Raw genomic sequence first — 20,426 nt, forward strand, 5'->3', positions numbered from 1 at the left:
ATGCCAGCTTTCTTCCATGGATCCATGGATCAATGGACGGACCTTTTAACCCGGCCCTTCCAAAGCCCCTTCCAAAGCCCCTTCCAAAGGCCCTTCTTTCCTTGCCGAGTTTCATAGCTTAGTTAGACAATGGTACATTCCAGGCGAGTATTAAAACTCTCTTCTAGACGCATGTCAATTTAAAGAATTCTGTTTCGAAAAATATCTTTCATCTGTTCAAAACAAATTGTTTAGAAATAACCTAACGAGACTAAGGATTAGTGCACACACCTTACAAATTGAAAAGGGCCGACACTACAACATACCAGCCAATGAGAGACTTTGTCCCACATGCCATAATGACATAGAAAATGAATTTCATTTTGTAATGGATTGTCCGACTTAGGAAGAAGACCGGCAAAAGTTATTTCAAAATATTGTATGTAAGTCCGAAATTGTACTACCACATGCTAGGTCAGAGGTATTCCATTTGATATTATCATGTCCTGTTCATATATCTGCCTACGTAGGCCAATTTATTTACAACTCATTACAAAAACGAGATAATGCTTTATGATACTCACTAGATTGTTTATACTGTTATATTATATTACATTAGTTGTTAGTTATTTGTATTAGTATATAGTTGTTCACATTGCCATACATTGTAACTGTTACAATTGTTGCGCAATAAAGTTATTGTTTTGTTTGTTACTGTATGTGGTCCAGCGTAATAAATCTACGCTTTAACTCACCATGTTTATATAAAGATATATCACAAATTGCATCAGAAGGAACTTATTTTGTAATGAAAAATAATGCATATTCATTGTGGGTCAAAAAGTTTTACAAAACCTGTTTAATGTGCCAATAATTCATCTGACATAAATTATGATAAATTTCCAATATCCCCTAGTACACTCGGGGATTTTTGCTGCATTTCCTACTGAAGTTGCTAGGTGTCGCTCTCAGTAGTTCCTCGTAAGAGGTGCACATAGAGGTGCACATAGGAACAATATCAACTAGGGGATTAGTAGCCAGGTTTAGTCCTTTTAAAGGCATTTGTGACTATGAATGTCCTTGATAGAGCTTGTATTGTGTGAAAAGAAGATTTGGGACTGGATTGGCACCTGGAGAAGTCACCAAAGCTTTCCGCATGTAGGAACTTGGGTGGGAGGGGGGCGACATGTGGAACATGGGTTTTTTAAGCGTAGAATCTTGTCTAACTTACCAAAATAACATAAAATACGCGGCAAGGCACAGCTTTTTAAAAAAGATTTCTTGTTTATGAACCGCCTGGTAGCATTCTGTGCACTGCCAGTGTGGTAATATAATATAAAGCAAAACTTCTTGACCTAGCCTGGATACCAGGCTATTCTTGACCGGGTTTTGGGACCTTTTGTTCTGGACTTGGGCTAATGAAAAAGTGGTGTATATTCGAGCCCTACTAGGCAGCTCTTTTTTTAACTGTGGTCAATTTTGTTTGAAAAAAATGCCCACGCATGTCCAGAGCAAGCTGCTAGGGGGCCCAGACCTGCACCACTTCTTTCGTTATTTCAAAAGCCATACCAAAATACAACAACAAGACCACAACATGTGAGGACAAAGGATTAAAAAAAAAGAATGAAAGTTTTGCTGCAGTACCAAGGTTCCACCCCATAATCGATGTTGAACTTTATACCAAATATTGTTACAATCTCTACAATACGCTCTTAAAATATCCTTGCTGTAAGCCTGTTATCACCTCTTTCTGAGTACCTAGCTTCGGCTAGGGCTGTCCCTCGGCTAGGACGTTAACTGGAGGTCCCGTGTATGGGGAGATCCACACCCCATGCACGTTAAAGAACCCCCACACGTGCGATGGTGTGGTGTGTGTTGGTGCAAATCCTTCTGTCGAGAGTTGGTGATTCACTTCAAATCACCCGGATGGAGGCCTGGCGAACCTCTGTCTCGTATCAGCCACATGGTGAATTACATTATTCACCCGGACGGGAGACCTGGCACATCCCCGTCTTGTAATTAGCCAGCGAAAGGGTATGTCACCCCGTAAGGGGCGGTATAACCCCGTCGTGTGTAAAGATGTGCAAACATGTGTGATCACGTCGACCGATGATGATGATGATGATGACCTTTTTCTGATCTGTTCCTGTATGTTGGCAGGAGTGCTGAATGATGTACAGGTGTACAACATGGATGTCCTGACAGAAGCGGTGGAGAGGCGCCACCCGTCACAGCCACTCATCACAGTCAGTAACCACGCCTGCTGTATGGACGACCCTCTCATATGGGGTGAGGGAGTGCTCCTTCTTTCACTCAGATCAAAACAGCTTTGACTTTGGATTTATTGAGCCAGTATTCACTTACCAGTGAGTCCAGGAGGAAAAGATGGCCTGATAAACTTTAAAGCCAACTTTACAAATAGCTAATGCCCTATATTGGCTCGTAACGCTATTTTTCATGGTACATGTACTTAGGTTTAGATATGTTTGTTGTTAGTATTCACAAGGAACTTTCATGGTTCAAATTTACATGAATGGACAAGGAAAGACTATACAATACAATACAATGTACAATAGCATATGTTTTTATTTATCTTTCCTAGTTTTTTAGCAAAATCGGTTGAAGATGCTGGAACATTTGTATGGTGTCACACAGCTTATACATAGTCACATACACATGTAGTCATACATGTATAAACCTGCAGACCTTCTCTCATTATGTACTGCTTAGTAACTCATGATCCATTCTAATCCACCCTGCAGGCATCCTGAAATGGAGGTATTTGTGTAGCAGGAAGCAAATCAGATGGTAGGACATCTCATTTTGTGTCAACATTTGAGTGAAACTTGAACTTTTATTTTAAGTGTCAATTCAGTTCAGAACAAAGATATGTGCAAAACATTAAAACGTTTTACACATATCATTGTTCGAAATTCTTCTGTCATTGCAGTGTAGTTTAGGATTTAAGAACCATGGATATATTTTCCGTGGCACTTGTATTAACACTGTAGTATGGCCCAAAACTCATCCATGTAAGTAGAATCATACTGGTAATACTGTAGAGTGAGTGAGGGGGTAACCATACATGTATGTATTGTTCCTTTTGTTGCAGGACTCTTGCAGCTGAAGATATCTGCTTTACCAACAAACCCTTTGCCATTTTCTTCTGTCTCGGCCAGACTATACCAGTGCGGAGAGGTAGGTGCATGAATGCCTGTTATTTCCGTGTGCAATACTAGTATACAAATTGTATACTAGTATCTAATATTTACTTGTGATTTTGAAATGTTTTTGGAGGGGTGAATTTGTCTACCCTTTGAAGAAGCTTGAACAATAGATGGAAATGCAACTTATCATGAGGGGACACAGCAGTTCAAGTTATAAAATTGATAAAGTTTAGGTTAAGCCCCAGTCACATACCTGGTGCAATAGGCGTACAATAGGATGCCTGTGCAAGGAAATACAGCCTGGTTGTTCCCTAATCAGTATCAATTTTTACCCCAGGGGGAGGTGTGTACCAAAGAGGAGTGGATTTTATGGTGGAACAGCTGAACAAGGGAAGATGGGTGCACATGTTTCCAGAAGGTAAGACTCCCAGAACAGGGCTCCAAATACCACCTGCATATGCAGGTTAGCACAGGTAAAATTGGATCTGTGCAGGTATTTTTGGTGTCTACCTGCACCTAGCCTGCACTGGTCCATGTACTAGGTTTTATACAAATGTACATATACGAGGGCGCTTCAAAAAGTAATGTCACTAGTTTTATAACAGGCTCATTTTTTCATCGAATGAGTTGAAATTTGGCACAAAGGTAAAGCTATATCTCCTGCTGAGATTGAAATATCTCACTTTGTTGTTCATATTTTTATGAGTGACTGACTTGAGTTCTAGCTGACCACACCCTTGTTACCCCGTCGTAAGAAATTAGAGGTTCAATTTATGTGCAATTGATAATGTCCCTGACTCGCTTGTAGCTATTGTATGAAGCTGAAATTGCACGTGTATCAAGTTCTACTTCTTCATAAGGCACATGCCAATGTTCACCTTTGAAATCCAATGATGTTTTCTTTTTTCGTTCCTTGGGTGAAGTGAGGTATGTCCCTGGTCATCAGTGTCGTTAATCAGGGGTGGGCTGATTAAAGTTTCTGTAGTGGACTTTTCAATAAACAGAAAGAAATCAAACTTTGCACACTTCTTTGCCTTTAAACAACCAATGACTGTGCCAAGTTTCGTATCTTTTGGTTGATGGAAAATTATTCTACAAAACCGTTAATAAATAAACCACGTATTTGGCTATCAATCAAACTGCCAGTAATATAGTAACTCGCTCCTTTCTAGCAGCTGTAAAAGATGAACCATTGGGAGTTCAGAAATGAAAATTGGCATGTGATCTATAGAGACATGTGTTATTATATAGGTGAAATTTCGACTTCCTACATTAGTTGTAAGAAGGACAGATCTAGAGGAACTGATCTTCTGACAAACTTCCAGGGGTATGGTTATCTAGAAATCAACTCAGTTGCTCATAAAAATTTGAACAACAAATTCAGATATTCTAATCTCAAGAGGATATATGCCTTTACCTTTGTGCCAAATTTCATCTTCTTGGAGGAAAAAATGAGCCTGATATATAACTAGTGACATTACTTTTTGAAGCACCCTCGTATGTTCTATGATGTAGATGTCAGTGGATTGTTATTAGCTGCATTGACTGTTACCACCCATAAAGTATACAAGAAAAATAGCCATGGTTCCTGAACAATTTTAGTATGATCCATACTTACTGAATTCATAGTGGTGCAGGTAAAATTTGTCTGGTGCAGGTAGTTTTCAATGTTACCTGCACCAGTGCAGATATGAAGAAAAAAGTATTTCAAGCCCTGCAGAAGTTTGACTTGCTATATAAGAGAAGCCTCTTTTCCTTTATCATGTGATGGTTCAACAACCTTTTGTTACTTGAGTTTTATGTTTGCAAATTCCTGTAGTGCAGTTTGTCCTTGACTTGTACCGTGTACAGCACTCTGCATTAACAATGAAATAATGTTTGACTTCCTTTCTAGGGAAAGTGAACATGACAAAAGAGATGATAAGGCTGAAGTGGGGTAAGTAATATAACATACATCTTCTTAAACGTTCTAATTAAGTACAATGCAAGGCAGCATACAAAATGACTTTAAGGTGCTTAAGAGATTCTATTTGCTGCTATGTTTCAATATCTCTTTTAAGCATCGTTTTTGTGTATGTCTCCTTTTCTTTAACTAAAGGAACATGATTTTTTAACCTTGGGCTAACCCAAAACTCTTTGAGCACTTTGTTGATTTTTATCCAAACTCAAACCTTTATTTCTGTCTGATGACTGAAAAAACTCATGCAAAGTAATGTATTTCTGTTTTTCAAGGCGTGGGAAGACTAATTGAAGAATGTCAGCATACACCCATCGTTATACCTATTTGGCATGTCGGTGAGTACAAGTAACATATAATGGTACATCTTTGTCTTTGAATCTACAGTTAAAACTGACCAAGAACATCTGGTCTATGCCAACTAGTGGTCATTGTCGAGAGGATTCTTAATGCTTGCGTCAAATTATGTAATGGACCACCAAAAAGCAGTCACATCGGCCAGGTGGTCCTTAGTCATTTGTTGGTTTGACTGTATCTCACTACTAGATGTGAACTACATGTACAATTAGCTATTATAAAGAAAGGAAGAGAAGCAAACTATATCAGACTTTCCTTATTTCAATGCTAATACTATCTAAACCTGACAGGTTGTTGACACTTTTCTTACTGTTTGTCTGTCCACAGGAATGGATTCTGTCTTACCAAATGTGAAGCCTTATATCCCCCAGGCTGGGAAGGTAAGGAGCCATGTGACATAGACAAAAAGTATATGTCGAAGAAGTCTAGACATCCAGGTAATAAGATATGCCAAATAGCATTGGCTGAAGCAACTTGATGTGATTTTGGAAATGTGGTCAAAATACAAAATAATATCTAGCTGCTTGAGTAACTGCTATTTGGCACCAAAAAAAATATATGAATGATTGATAAACATTTTGATTCTTTTATGTACAATGAGACAAAATTCAGCCTCTGGCTCAAAGATCCCTGTTTTATGAATAAACCATTAATTGATTGGTTGATTTTTTATCTTTTTCATACAAGTCATCTGCATGTTCGTTTAACTTATAACTTTTGGCATGTAAACACTTCTTTGTAAAGCTACTTGTATTTTGTTCAAAATGTTGAATATATCTTACAGTACATGTTTGTATTTGTGATGGTCTATCTTACAGAGGGTGACAGTGCTTGTAGGTCAGCCATTCCAGTTTCACAGTATTCTTACACAACTCAGGAAAGACCAAAAATCACCTGTAAGTATATTTTACTTGAGTGCTCAGCTATCTGCCATAGTATCTGATAGTCATGGTGTAGTTTCTAATTATACCCCATTGGTTTGAGTACCTTATGCAGTTACTGTAGTTCGACTGCGTGTCGCTAGGCGGTTTACATTGATAGTAAAGAAACATTTTACTGTGAGAGCTTATGTGAGTGCCGTCACCCTTTTACTGTTGCCATTTTTCCTTCAATGTGTGTAAATATTTTTTATCTGCAGTGCCAATAGATAACTGTTCATTAAACACAGGTGAAGATGACAGACTAGTCTTTAAATTGTCCGCAGAAGAATAAAAGAGGGTTGTGTATTGAAGAAGTTTATGGTCACGCTTACACTGAGATTGTTTATTTGTGTGTTTCAGATGGAGAAACGTAAGGTCCTGACGGACCACATCCAGGACCAGTTTGTGAGGCTGAAGGCTGAGACGGAGGCTCTACATTACCAGACTGTAGACAGCTGATGAAGGGCAGTGGAATATAAATTAATATATTAAGTAGCTTTTACACCTGGCAATGATAGAGACTAACATCCATCAGGCCTTCCTAAAGGGTTATAGATAGTAGAACCTTGGAAAAATAGGGTAAATGATTACCCAGGAGAGAGACAGTAGCAATGGTAACTTAAGTGTATGGATGGTATGTAAACACTGGCAAATGGTGACCAAACTCACCTGGCAAGTTATTTTTCCATACAATGTATTTGGCTAAATTTTATCTATTTCAACCAGTGTAGTTTCTCTGGTGGAGACTAGTTTGAGATGAATTGGGAAGAATTTTGAACCACGTTGGAGCCGTTTGTCAAGCTGTGAAACTACTGCCATACTTTCTCTTTGTGGAAAACAATATCATGGGGCAGTCATGGCTAGTGGAGGTTAAATTTCATTAAGTGTAGTAATACTAGTATTCCTGGATGAATGAATTTCAAAGGGTACATCTACCAGAGCGTAATGTAGTTCCCATGGAAAATGTAAAGATTCTCCCACTGGCACTAAGTCTTGTAGTTCCATACAAGCCTCAGATCAGTGAGGAAGCTACAGTGTATTTGTTTATTTTCTTTAGTAATGTTTGAAAATCCAGGTTGCTGACTGTTCAAGGGGGGTATGTGTGGATCCTGGATGAAGCCATAGTTTTATCTTACAGTGTGCTCTACTCGTCAATCTTGCCAGGCTCAATTCTGCAAATGTTAACAATTGTTCAACAGTAAACGATATTGCTGGTATTATGGGCCACACATGTACATTTGTAGCAGTGACAGAAGTAGTAATTGCGACAATTCCTTTTGTTCTTGTGTGATTTTTGTTTCTTGACTCAATACAGAATTTGTCAGATGATTTGTAGTTGTCATCTGTCTTAAATTGTATGATATTCTCCATAGATTTTAAATACAATGTAGGGAGTGTGGCTTGTTTTGCCTTTGTTGTCAATATGAATTTCTGAATGTCTATAGTGCACGTCCTTAAATACATGCTTTAGTAGATGGAGACACTTTGAAACAATTGAATGGGGAGAATACCAGATTTCTGTCCAATATAAGCTTCATTCAATCTGTTATTCATTTACAGGGATAAAAACGCTATAATTTAATTCCTTTGAATGTTTTTGGTTAGTTATCTTATCAATTTGTGCTTCAGTTCTTTATGTTAAGTTGACGCAGGTTTGGGAGCTCTCTCAGATTTGACTGGCAAATTGTACTAATGTCTATGTCTGGGAGAAAACTACAAATGAACGAGTCCCAATAACTGTTTCCATCTTGAATGCTGATTGACATAGATTTAATTCACAGCAAAGCATTCTTACATTATACAGATCCATTCAATCTTCTCCTGCAGCGTAACACAGTAAACTGGCACTAGAACAGGATGGATTCCATGCTACTCCCAACCCAGTGGCACTTGGTTGGGTTTAACAGTCATGGGAAAGTCCTGCATTTGTGACAGGCTTATTAGTGCAGAGATAGACAATGCAATTATATAATTCTAAAGCATAATATAATCTGGCTTACTTATGCCCTTTATCTAGCTGCCTGTTATTTATATATTATGTCTGACATTCTCAAAATTCCATATTTCATAGAATTATTAATATTGACAATAGAAAATTGTTTTCATAGTGAATCTGATTTTCACACAAAAAGACTTCAACAGCTTTCTACTTCTTTTAGTCTTTTAGACTGTCTCAACATTAATTTTTTAATTTAATTTGTATGAAAATTCTCCCATCACCAAAGATGACATATATAAACCATGATTGCTGACTGTACATACATGCTGAAGTTACTCAATTAAGGCAATGACAAAGTTACGTGTAAAAAGACTTTGACATGAGCAACATTAGAATGATTATGAACACTTGACATGAATGTGACATCTTCATTAGGTATAAATGTATCTGACATAATATTACCTTGATCTACTGAATGACATGCAAATGATTCCACAGTCAAATGTGCACAGGTGGTCCCTTATCTAATTTTCCCAATTGACACAATCATTAAGAAACCTGCCATATGTGTCCACATAGACAAGATTCTCAAAGTCCCAAATTTGGTGTTTTGGGGCAGTTTTGACAATGTTACTTTCTCAGAACCCCAGGCTCAAAATACCCAGTTTCTCAGATGAATGAATGAATCACCCTCACACTCAGGGTTGACAAGCGCGGCAAAGCCTAACGATATCACCCCTGACAACCCCAAAGAATTCGGTTAATAGGGGCGCCTTGCTTATGAAGATTAATGAGCTTGCCTGATTTGTCGCAGGCCAATCAGCGACCGGATTGCAAGTTTTGAACAAACAGCGTACGCATGGTACGGCACGGCGTGCACAAAGATCTGTTTATCTTTGCGTGACGGTAATGTTTTTTTCTTCATATGCTAGGTCGGTATGCATTGATGCCGTGGTTACCTATACCCACAGAACAGACAACTGTTAAATTTGGTACCTAAATAAAGACGGCTGGACGCTGAAAGTACTGTGAAACGTTACGCCGGTACTGTAATCTTGATCTTGAATATTAATGAGTCGCCTTATATGGTGCCTTTCCGAGCTTTCGACAACAAAAAGCCATCTCTCCAATGGGCTGACAGTTGGTTAGAAGCCACGCCCCTAATAACCGAATTCTGTGGCTGAGTTGTCAGGGGTGATATCGTTAGGCTTTGCCGCGATTGTCAACCCTGGGTGTGATGGTGGAATGAATGGAAAAACTTTAACAACTAGAAGGTATGGACTTGCTTTAAGTGTTGGTGTCAAAACAGAAGCATTTTGGTTGATATTCTGAGTGAGTGATTTTGTGATCTATAATCAAATAAAGGAGAGCAACAAAATTTCTTTCCACATACCCTACCCTCCCTTCCCCATCTTTTCTTGCCTGCCCCTTGAGGATTTACTTTGAACCAGCATTTGGCTCTGCTGTCCTGCAGTCTTTCAGATGACCACTCTTCGGTGTTATGTTGGATGGCAGGTAGATCCAGCATTGCCTACTTCCTTCACAGGTGCCCCTGCAACGAGCATGGTAGTCAGTAATATCTATTTTCTCTTGTCCTCATTACTGATATATGTATAGAGATTTTGTTTTTGAGGTACGAAATTAGGCAGTGAAAATGGAGAGTGTTTAAAAGTTAACAATACTTATTCAAAACATTTTAACTGTAGATTCTGTATAGCTTATCGATAGCATTCGTTTTGAACTGCTACACTGCACGGTCATGGATATCCTAACATAAAAAATCTGCTACATGTCAGCAATCTTATGATCAACAGCTAAGTTTCCAACTCCAGCCACCAACAAGACTTACCTGGAAATATGCCCCACAGTACTGCAGTGCTGGTGTGCCCTGCAGACTGCCTCACTTCTGTGATGATAGGTTTGGTTTCCTGAGTCTTGTCTGTCCGCACCACTGCGTACAGCTGGGTCTGTCTGCTGTCGGTGAACATCTCAACACTCATCAGTCCAGGTAAGGTCACAGACAGGTCAAACACAAAACCTGAGCCACCTGGACAGGAAACATGACAAAGTAAAAAAAAATAAAAAATTTGGATTTTCAATGATGTGCATGTTCTATTTGTACATAGTTAACATTGCATCTGCCTTCTGTCATGACCAGTGGAAGAGTAGCTGAACTGTTCATTCAGTTCATTTGAGCTAAACTGGTCTGAGATCTAGTTTGGTTTTGTAGAAACTATAGAGTTACTCTAATCATTACTGCTACACTGACTCCCTTGCAAATAAAATCAGGAGCTTGATGACTCCGTTATTTATTCACTGAAAAAAATCCCATCGTAACTTGCACAATTTATGTGAATTCAAGGAAGAATAGGCTAGATATGTCATAGAATATGAATAGTACTATTAGTAGGAGAGGTCTTGTCATACCTGTGCACCTGGTGGCCCCTGCACAAGATCATTACTATTCTAAAGAAATAACCTGCTCCCCAACTCATAAATTGGAAATTTTTTCGTTCGACAATTCATTTCCTCACACAGTACCTTACTAGCTCAGATGAACTTTCATGCTAGGATCATTAATGGAAAAATTGAACCACAATTGTTCTACCTAGTGGTAACACAAATACCTTTCCAACTATAGAGCATGAGCTTGACCCCCTCCACTGTCACACACAGATAGGTGACCCCCGCAGCTGTGATGACCTGGATGTCCTGCGCTGTGCTGGGCAGGCTCTCCTGCTGCTGACGGACAAAACGATTCCTCGTTCTGGACTGGTAAACTGAGAATTGACTTCCTGCAGATAGAAATAGTTTGTCACGGGTTTCGTAGCAGAGCCTCTGTACAACCTGAAGAGCAATACTGTAAATTATTCTTTTATTATTTACTATTTCATTAACTGGGTGGGCTGAGGACTCACTGTTTGAAGCAAAGGGCTGAATTGCAAGAAGCTTACAATAGGGGGGCTAAATCACAAGTGTCTGGAGCGGCTGCCTTTTGTTTTGGCAGTAACTCTGTTGACCTCAATTTCGACAGCAATTGCCCTATATATTCCTTTTGCTGGGACTTTACCAGCGATAATAGGAGAAAAGAAGTTTTAGTGATGTTTCAAGTTTGCGATTGAAACAATTCTGTAGTACAGTACTGTAGCAATGTATTAAAAACACATATTTGCAGCGTCATGAAGAGTTGGAGAGGTCATCGCAACAATAAAACCTCTGTCAACATTTCAAGATTTACAGTAATCATTAGCTCCAAGTTGCTGACTAAGTCTTTGTCACCAGTCAGACTAACTTGTTCCGTGAGCCAGGGAAGTGACCCGGGTCAGCAGGACAAGGTACAGGTTGTCATCCTCGACAAACAGTCGAGACTCCAGAATGCCGCGCTTGTTCATCATGGCGATCGGCGTGAACCGCTGGATCCGCGGGCGCCATTGGTAAATGTCAGCTGTAAAAGGTGCACGGGCCTTGGGGGCACCACTCTTAGAGACAGATGCAAAAGTCTGTGGGTGGGAAAAAAGGGAAAAAAGATCTAATATAAGGATAACAAACGTATAAATTATGACAATGAGATGTACAGTTAGTGACAGTAACCATAAACTTGGACATCAGGAAATTACGTACAAGTTAGTGCAAAATTGAATTCACTGCTACATTTTTTTACAATTTTTTTCTGAAACATATATACCTTTCCTCTGTACTGAACTGTGGTCACTTGGTGTAGTCCTCCCAATCTTAATCCATTTATCAGACTATACCTAAGAGCCGTAGAGCGGTACACAAGGGCCTCTCTCCCAGCCTCCCCTGTGAGAAACATACATTGTCTACATTAACATGCATGTACTAGCCTTGGTGTGCAAGAGTGAACTCTAGATATCACAGATTTATAAACTCTCACAAACCCTCATTAACTTCAGTTTTGTAACACATGCATTGTGATGAAGCTCAGCCGGCGCTGGTACACTGAAACATTAGAACAACAATGTTGATTGTAAGAAACATTCAGAAATGTCTCCTATACAGCTGACTTTTATTCTATAGACTATAATGTAGTTTTCTGCAACATTGTGCTCTGTTTATGGGTTTGTCCACTGATAATACAACAGCCAGGTGATCAGCACCATGGAAAGAGCCGTTCACCATGATTTTTGTTTTGGGCTTTGTTTGCTGCAAGAACACATCATACATGAACTATCTTTCTTCTTTGTGTTAAAAAAACTTTCCCCAAACTTGTGCCTGTCTTTAATGGAGTCCTTTAAACAGTTGGTTCTTGGATTTGCTTTACTTTTTACTGATTTTGAAAAAAAAAGTTCCCCTGTGCCTGGAAGGAACCAATCCCTATTTCTATTTATGATCCAAAGTTCTGTACCTGTGATGAGGAGATAATGGAATGGTCCATCCTGGAAAGGCTCCACTGATATGCCCCTCCCCCACCGACCAGGTGGTCTCACAATAGTCTGTACAGGCAGCAGTCTCTCTCCTGACCACTCATAGATCTGCAGAATATAAACCGACATTGTCAACATACTTAAATAACTTGCTGTTGTGCTGCCAAAATGCCTATTATAATGTGTTGCAAGTAGATGGGAAATTAAACCAGTTAGTGGCCAGTTCTTTGCAGGTCTATTTTAATGTACATGTATGTAAAAATGTTGTCTCTCAATATCTATCTCACTACATAAGAAGACCACTTTTCATCACTTGTTTAATTAAGACAACCAAATTCTCCAGGTCCCATGGGTGGTCCTCTTAGACAAGTCCAACTGTATTCTAAATGTAACAAGTTGTGGGTATGCTTGAAATTTGTATTCAAATGACATTAGATATGGTCTAAAGTGAATTTTCAAGTATCATCACTCTACTTGGCCTTTTGTTATTGTTTCATTTAAAGGCACATATCTACAACCTCCTTCTTTCTTCCTCCTTAAGCTTAAAAAAACAGAAGGACACTTACAGTACTGTGGGCAGATAAGCTGCTATCTGCTACTGCTGTACAGACAGAAGGGTACCAGTTGTCCTTATCATGTGATGTTACTATGAATGTCCTGCAGGGAAACATCAGTCCTGAATTCTTATTCACTTAGTTATATTACATGGCAAGAATCTGCTGTGTATATCACAAACAGTGCATCAGTTTGTGTACAACAGATCTTCAACTGTGACACCCCAAAAGTGTACAATGTCATGTACTTGGTAAGACAACATCTACATGTAGATCAGTCCCATTGCAATTTTACCCATCTGTAGACTAGAATTCCTAGTAAATTTCTGGCTTTGCGATTGTTAAGGCCATCACAGTAAATTATCTACCACATAAAATGTTCATTTAATTAAATGTTGCCATTAACTTCATACAACAGATCAAATCCAATTCAGTATACAAATCAAAAGTGTCCACTTAAATTTATTTCTGCCATTTCCTAATCCTGTGATGTTGGAATGTATGTTTTGCAGCTGACCTATTGGCAAAGACGTATGAAGTGATATGAACCGTTGGGCTGAAAGCACTCTGGTAGACGGCGATGAGGGGCTGCTCTGCTGACGATGTCATCTGATAAACGGTAAGTGACTGACAGCCACACACCATAACATACTGCTGCCTCCGGTGCCCAAACCCATGCACGGATATACTGTCCTCATCAAATAGGACCTGCATCTCAAAGTACTGAACAGGCAACCTGAAGGCTGAGGAAACATCATGATCAGGTGAAGCTCAAACATGACATTGTACAGATTGAACAAACTGCTCAAAAAGCAAACTGGAGGTCAAAGATCAGGTATGGTTAAAGGAATTGTGTCAAATAGTTATGTAGGGTAAATGCATTCTAGCCTTAAATATGCTGGATGGCTTAAAGTAGAGCAAGATGAGAATCTATGGTAAATGACTACAGCAGTAAGTCTATCTTAAAAGTGTAAATGCAGGATCTAGTCCACTGAGACAGTTACTGGTTACACCATTGAAGGTGTATTCTGACATCTGTGATACACATTCTACCAGAAGTTTGTAGGTTCTGTACAAAAAACATTGACTTTGTTTTAATGTTTTGTTCTGTAATATTCTTCAACATATCCCTTTAAAAATCTTTAAATTTGCCTTATCCCTGGTGACCTTAACTAATTCAGAAGCTTCTCAGGTCTGAATAACGAAGGTGAGAGAAGTAGAGAGATACCTGACGACAAGAAAGTGTTGAGTGAGTTGACTGCCTGGCAGGTGTGGTTGTTGTGAAGTGGCACGTACTGCGACACATCTGTGTACATCTGCACCAGCTGCCGATGGTGCTCACGCAGACCCTCAGGATCAAACATGCCCGCAGGCATGCTGAAGGTCACCCGCCCGTGGACTGACACATCCCCATACACATGAGTTGGTGTTTGGAAAGCATTACCTGAAAACAAGATTTCAGTTACTTCATTTACATACTGGAGGAATACCTTTAAAATTCTGAACAATCTATCTTAAGAACACTTGCACATCTAAATTCTAAGGCAATATGCTAAAATTAGTGTCTATTGTCACACAAAAAAAAGAGAACAAAACCTATTCAGGACCTAAGAACCTTTTCCACAATCCCCTTCTGGTTACTTTTCAAAGTTGCCACATAAACTACACAAATATCCAATACACTTTGCAGGGATGTTTCAGGTCTCAATCTTCCCATGTACTGTAATTGAACTGTTACTGTTAAGAGGACTCTCAACAATACTTGAATCACAGTGACTAAAAATGCACTAAAACTATAAAGAAGCTGAAAATGATATTGGGATCATTTTGTATCGTATCGTATTCTCCAAATCTGAACTTACTGTCATGTTTCAGGGCTTCTTGCATTAGGGTCTTCATGTTCAAGTTGTTGAATAAGCCATGTATTGAAAGGCTAGCATGGTTTGAAATGACCACATTTTTAACAAATGTCTTCCTCCCTGCATGTGGAAAGAGGCACTGTACATGTTAATGCTTGAAATTGCAATAATGCAGAAATGCAGTGTGAAGGCATTGGTGCACCATGTACAGAAGACAATGGTGCAGAGACAATAGATGGAAGTTCTAATTGTATGATAGTCAGGCCAGAGATATTGACCCAAGATTGAGGCATTTGATCAAAAAACTATAATTGTTGAGTTGAATCCTAGAATTATTGTAGAGTTAAACTCACTCCTACCAAGTACAGTAGAGGCTTCCTCACTAGATAACACACTTGCAGCTAGATGTGTAAAGGTTAGGTGAGACAGGGTATTCAGTGTAATATACCCAGCTGCTACACCAGTTGCCTGCGATGACAGTGTGTTACGTCTAAGGGCAGTTATACATGTGTCAGCTATACATCATCTACATCATCTTCTTGACTTACCAGTGATGACCTGATCACCCTTGACCCTCATCATCATGCTGACGTCAACACCATCTATGGACCCAGTGACCCGCAGACTGGCCCTCAGGTGGACTGAGTCAGCGGTCACCAGTCCATTCACCTGTCCTCCTCCATCCGTCAGCACAGACAGGTGTTCCCACTCGGACACGTCCACTCCATTCACGGTCTTGTCTGGACTTAACTGTGGCACCAGGAGGGTCAGGAGGGAAAAGCAACGTCTGTATCATGTGCTTCATAGATATCATTTATTCAGACTCCACTGCTGTTTGACATACGCTTTACAAATGTTTAGCTGTATGAGAGTGTGATTTCAGCATTTAAAAAAAATTGAGACATTCCCTGGACTGAAAGCTTAACGTGCCTAAAATCTAAAAATTGAACATCCTATTATTTAATAAGCGAGAATTTGACACTACTTAAACGGCACACCTCAATATCACCAAAGATCTTGAGAGGGGAGCTGAAGGCCTTTCCCTGTACGGTAAGGGTGGGTATTGAAGTCAGCCAGATCTCCTGAGGGTCAACACTGTTAAGAGTGCCCCCGAGCTGGAGACTTTCTGCTCGGACTACACACTGCCAGGTGGATAGACCATTGATCACTTGAGTACTGGACCTGTACATGTAGGGAACATTCAAATGTCAACATGTATTAGAGGCAAAGGTAAAGAATTGAAACCCCTTCGTAACTACTGAAGACAGCTTTTTTTACAAAGTAATGTTTCTCTTCTTGACTGTGACATGCATACATTTTGAAAGAAAGAAGTCAAGACCTCAACCAAGATGGGGGCCAATACCGACTTCCAAACACCTTATACAGTTTGCTGACGCCACACTTCCGGTCTTGATGTATGGCATAGGCTTTGGGTCATTACAACTTGAAAAGGATCAGAGGACTGATTGAAAGCTTGTTGGTAAGCGCTTTCTTTTTGTTTGCGGCTATAAAGTTTATAATTGTATCATAAAGAATTCAAGACATCTAGCTGAATTAAGCAACACTGTGCATGACCAAATAGTCAATGTTTACCTCCTCAGGATGGCAGAGCTGAAGACAGTAACATCCAGCCCAGTGAGGAGTCCTGACATTACAACCCCAGACGTTGTCAGATGACTCCTTATCACAGTTGAAGAGGTAAGGAGTTTCCTGCCTGTGATCTGTGTTGTCCTGTTCAATGTTACCCTATAATGACAGACTGACTATATCATGATTGTCGTCAGGTTGAGGATCATCAAGATATACCAACCAGATATATGTACCTTAATCTTATTAATATGCATTTTTGCATACCTGGCAATCTTGACTACTATGAGGTGTCATTTAGTCCCTTATCAATAAAGCCAAAATCCCATTGTGCACACCCCCAATAGTCCTCATTCTGTGAGCGATGCCCCTCTCAAACAGCAGGAAGATTGATCGCCCAACTTGTCCATGAGCTCTAAATGACATTTTTGTCAGTAGCGTGCCTGGTGTACTTTCAATCAAAGTGTGATTTCCAGAGACGGCCCATGCCTGTAGGTCCCTGAGCCCTGTCCAATGCAACGAGATATATTTTTGGGTGAAAAATATGCTCAAGTCTCTGCCAATTTCAAATTTGCCAACCTTCTGGTGATGAAACCACTCATAGCTGACCTTTGTGAGTTCACATCTTCTAGACGAACTCCAGTCACTGTCCCTGTGACAGACAGCTCAGTAATGATGACATCCTGGAATCTTTTCTGGTCAGAGATGATGTGATCTCCAATCAAGGTCACAGCTCCATTTCTGAATTCATCAACAAGTATCCCATTCAAGAAGCCTGGTGGGAGGAAGAGTATGATCCATGTTAACAAGCATGCTATGGTTTGTGTGTAAATAAACCATTTTAAAGATATGACGTTATCTTTCGATTGGTAACATGTACTGTATCTAACTTGGCTGCTGCCTTTCCGCATGCCTCAAAAGCTGGACGTACTATGTTGAAAGGTGGTGATACTGGCTATACAGAAGCTAGTCTATTATGCTGAAGGGTGGTTATACTGGCTATACAAAAGATAAAGGCTCAAGACGAAAGTTTCCTCACCTTGGACAACAAGGTCCCCTGAGAAGTGCACATTTCCATGGATGGTCTTGGCTGCAGTGATGACCTGATCAGACCAGGTGTCCACGGTGTTGTCTGCCAACTGGGACAAGTTCACCTCATCTATCAGGCCGATCTGTAAGATGACACTACCCTGCACATGGACAGGCATCAGGAAAGTCTTCTGTCCAGAGATTATCTGCAAATGAGAAGCAAAAAAAAATCTTACAAATTTTCAACTGTATCTACAAGCCAAGCACAGTAACTTAGTCTTAGTGTCCGTGCAATATAGAGACCTTTGTTTTATTGTCAACATAATGCAGAACTGGTTCAGGACCACAAAGAGTGACATAGGATAGTGCAGAAGAGATGAAAAAACCTTGACACAGGCCACTGACTTATAGTTGAGGAGACCTCATCAGGTCTGTAGAAAGTATCAAGTACATGTAAGTATAGAGGCTAAGCATAATGTAAAACATTCCTCTGGTTGCAGTTTAGTTTTCCAGACAATGACTTGACTAATTCTAACCTCTCCATCCAAGTCCTCGGACAGATCCACTCCATCTGTCAGCCCCCCTGCATAGAGAGTGATGTTTCCCTCACTGATGACGTCCTTAAAAACCAGGCCTGTGTAATCTGTGTCTGTCACTCTCACAGCTGGAAGGAATTAAATAACATCGCTTACAAGCATAAGAGTTTTCTTTTACACAACCAGTTAATACTCTGTTACCTGCTGACGTTTCAATACCTATCAGACATCTTCCTCAGAGCTTCTACCTGGAGTTCTGCTTCTTGCTGCTATATCAGCCGATATAGGTGGCGCTTTTGCGAGAACACAATCCCAAACATGGCTAAGAATATTCAAGATAAAAATCTGGTCAAAATGAAACATTCAACTATTTCAGAAACACAGGGATTGGTACTGACATCAGGCATTACTAGTATAACAATTGACACTCTTGTAACAGAACTGTTAAATCAACAACCTTCCTGATCCAACTGTAGAACATCAACTCCATTCAGTAACCCCCAGAGAGTGAGGGTTGTCATGGAGACGTTCTGTAGAAGGGTCCAGTCTCCATGTATGGTCTGGTTCATATACTGGATCATCACCCTGTCGACACTCAGGTCAGATATGTCCACTCCAGCCACCAGTCCTGGTTAGAATTATTGTATAGAATCAGTGACATTTACAAGTATACTTATTCAATTCAGTTGCTTGAGTATATCATTTGTCATGTATCTTAATACCTGGATGTCTAACCTTTATATCCCCTAATCAAATGTCAGTTAAAGAAGTTTTTCTCAATGCTTGCCTGTCACAGATATGTTCCAAATGGAGACGTCCATAAACACTTGTTTTGCTGCCACGGTCACAGAACCATCCTTCCTCACAGCATCACTTGTTACATTTTGTAGCTCCATCAGTCCATCAATCAGTCCCATCACCGTCAGATCTGCCAAGATGTCAAGACCGTCTGCAAAGGTCTTCCTCCCTGGTACAGTCTGGTGCCCATGTATGAACAGTGTGTTCAGCAACAGGTCTGTTAAGTTACAGTCTGCCACTTCATTTGCACTTAACCGTCCAGCTTCCAGGATGGACAGGGGTACATCATGTTGGAATGTTTGCACCCCAGTGCAGTATTGTGTAGTGTCGACAGTCATCACATCCTCAGGAATATGCACTCCATCCACTGTTCCATCAACATGCAGCTCCGTCAAGGTGACTACATCAACAAACACTTTGGAGCCAGTGACAAGCTGGGGTCCAGTGGTGACAAGGGCATCCATTAATGTTTCGTTCATATCTGCACCATTCACAAAACCTTCCACGGAGACGTCATCTGAGACAGAGACATTACTGGCAAAATACAGGCTGGACTTGAGATTCGCAGGCGCATTGGTAAAGGTAAAGTCTGTCCAGAAACACTCACAGTCAGATGACAGACTTGCTGAGAAGTAAGAATGGCCGACAATAAGAACATTCTCTGGGACGTTGTCTGGCTGGTGGGATCCTACACTGTTGTAGTAGAGGTCAGTCAAGTCCACACCATCCACAAAACCATCCACTTTGAAAGGTGACTCGCAGATGAAGAGATCTTCAAATGTCTTCACCCCAGTAATCACCATGATATCTGTAATAATGAAGAAAACAACAAATTAAAACTATCAGACTAGATCTTCAGCTGTAACTGAAATGGACTTTTTCTTTAATAACAAAAACAACACATAACTCCTTTGGAAGGGTGTCTAGGAACTGTATTTTCAATTGCAAAATTCATTGGAAAGGTTTTGGTTTTATCATAATTATAAACTTTCCCTAACATTCAAAAGTAGTGTTGCAACACCAACAGAGTTGGGGGGGGGGGGGCTGTCTTTAAAATGTCTCATCTATGAACTCTTGTCTGGCAGAAATACATTGATACTAACATACCAGATGGAAGATCGGTTCTCAGGTTCTCCACACTTTTCCACAAGATGTCCGCAGCAAACCGAGGTAAGTCCATGCTGTTGATCAGCCCTGCCACACTGCTGGGGCTCCTAAGCACGATGTTGGTCTGGAAGATCATTTGCCCTGAGAAATGGCCACAGTGCAACAAGTGCATTCTTAAAGGGGAACTCAACTCCAGCAACATCTTAATTTGTGAAGACATTTGACAAAATTTGGTTGATTTTGTGTCAATAA

At 40.1% G+C, this 20,426-nt stretch overlaps 3 protein-coding genes across 4 annotated transcripts in view; 1 reads left to right on the forward strand and 2 right to left on the reverse strand.

The window, feature by feature from the left end:
* LOC118419637 (tafazzin-like) overlaps window positions 1-8,089 on the forward strand; it is an 8,576-nt gene extending 487 nt beyond the window's left edge. The window contains exons 2-10 of the mRNA XM_035826119.1: window positions 2,140-2,268; window positions 2,742-2,787; window positions 3,092-3,177; window positions 3,484-3,564; window positions 5,041-5,082; window positions 5,379-5,441; window positions 5,788-5,840; window positions 6,279-6,356; window positions 6,741-8,089. Of these exons, the coding sequence (XP_035682012.1) occupies window positions 2,140-2,268; window positions 2,742-2,787; window positions 3,092-3,177; window positions 3,484-3,564; window positions 5,041-5,082; window positions 5,379-5,441; window positions 5,788-5,840; window positions 6,279-6,356; window positions 6,741-6,839 (677 nt within the window). The 3' untranslated portion in view covers window positions 6,840-8,089. The remainder of the gene's footprint in view (window positions 1-2,139; window positions 2,269-2,741; window positions 2,788-3,091; window positions 3,178-3,483; window positions 3,565-5,040; window positions 5,083-5,378; window positions 5,442-5,787; window positions 5,841-6,278; window positions 6,357-6,740) is intronic.
* A 1,448-nt stretch (window positions 8,090-9,537) lies between these two features.
* On the reverse strand, window positions 9,538-17,935 carry LOC118420276. Of its 2 annotated transcripts, XM_035827005.1 has the most exons (15): window positions 17,744-17,935; window positions 17,314-17,479; window positions 16,711-16,863; window positions 16,116-16,299; window positions 15,666-15,867; window positions 15,121-15,237; window positions 14,487-14,702; window positions 13,776-14,001; window positions 13,271-13,361; window positions 12,686-12,812; window positions 12,005-12,120; window positions 11,612-11,819; window positions 10,947-11,114; window positions 10,169-10,366; window positions 9,538-9,871 (listed from the first exon to the last, which is right to left on the reverse strand). In XM_035827005.1, exons 1-15 carry the CDS (start codon window positions 17,910-17,912, stop codon window positions 9,819-9,821), a joined length of 2,394 nt encoding a protein of 797 aa, XP_035682898.1. In that variant the 5' UTR covers window positions 17,913-17,935; the 3' UTR covers window positions 9,538-9,818. The 2 variants fall into 2 exon arrangements, with proteins under 2 accessions (XP_035682898.1, XP_035682899.1); XM_035827006.1 differs by lacking the exons at window positions 9,538-9,871; window positions 10,169-10,366 and having other exon boundaries at window positions 10,978-11,114; window positions 11,599-11,819.
* A 223-nt stretch (window positions 17,936-18,158) lies between these two features.
* Window positions 18,159-20,334, reverse strand: LOC118419421. Its single transcript, XM_035825789.1, has 5 exons — window positions 20,175-20,334; window positions 19,057-19,875; window positions 18,727-18,897; window positions 18,270-18,397; window positions 18,159-18,164 (listed from the first exon to the last, which is right to left on the reverse strand). The coding sequence occupies exons 1-5, from the start codon at window positions 20,308-20,310 to the stop codon at window positions 18,159-18,161; spliced, it is 1,260 nt and encodes a 419-aa protein (XP_035681682.1). The 5' UTR covers window positions 20,311-20,334.
* Window positions 20,335-20,426: the final 92 nt, after the last annotated feature.

Source organism: Branchiostoma floridae, chromosome 7 (genome assembly GCF_000003815.2).
Source record: "Branchiostoma floridae strain S238N-H82 chromosome 7, Bfl_VNyyK, whole genome shotgun sequence".
Lineage (NCBI taxonomy): Eukaryota > Metazoa > Chordata > Leptocardii > Amphioxiformes > Branchiostomatidae > Branchiostoma > Branchiostoma floridae.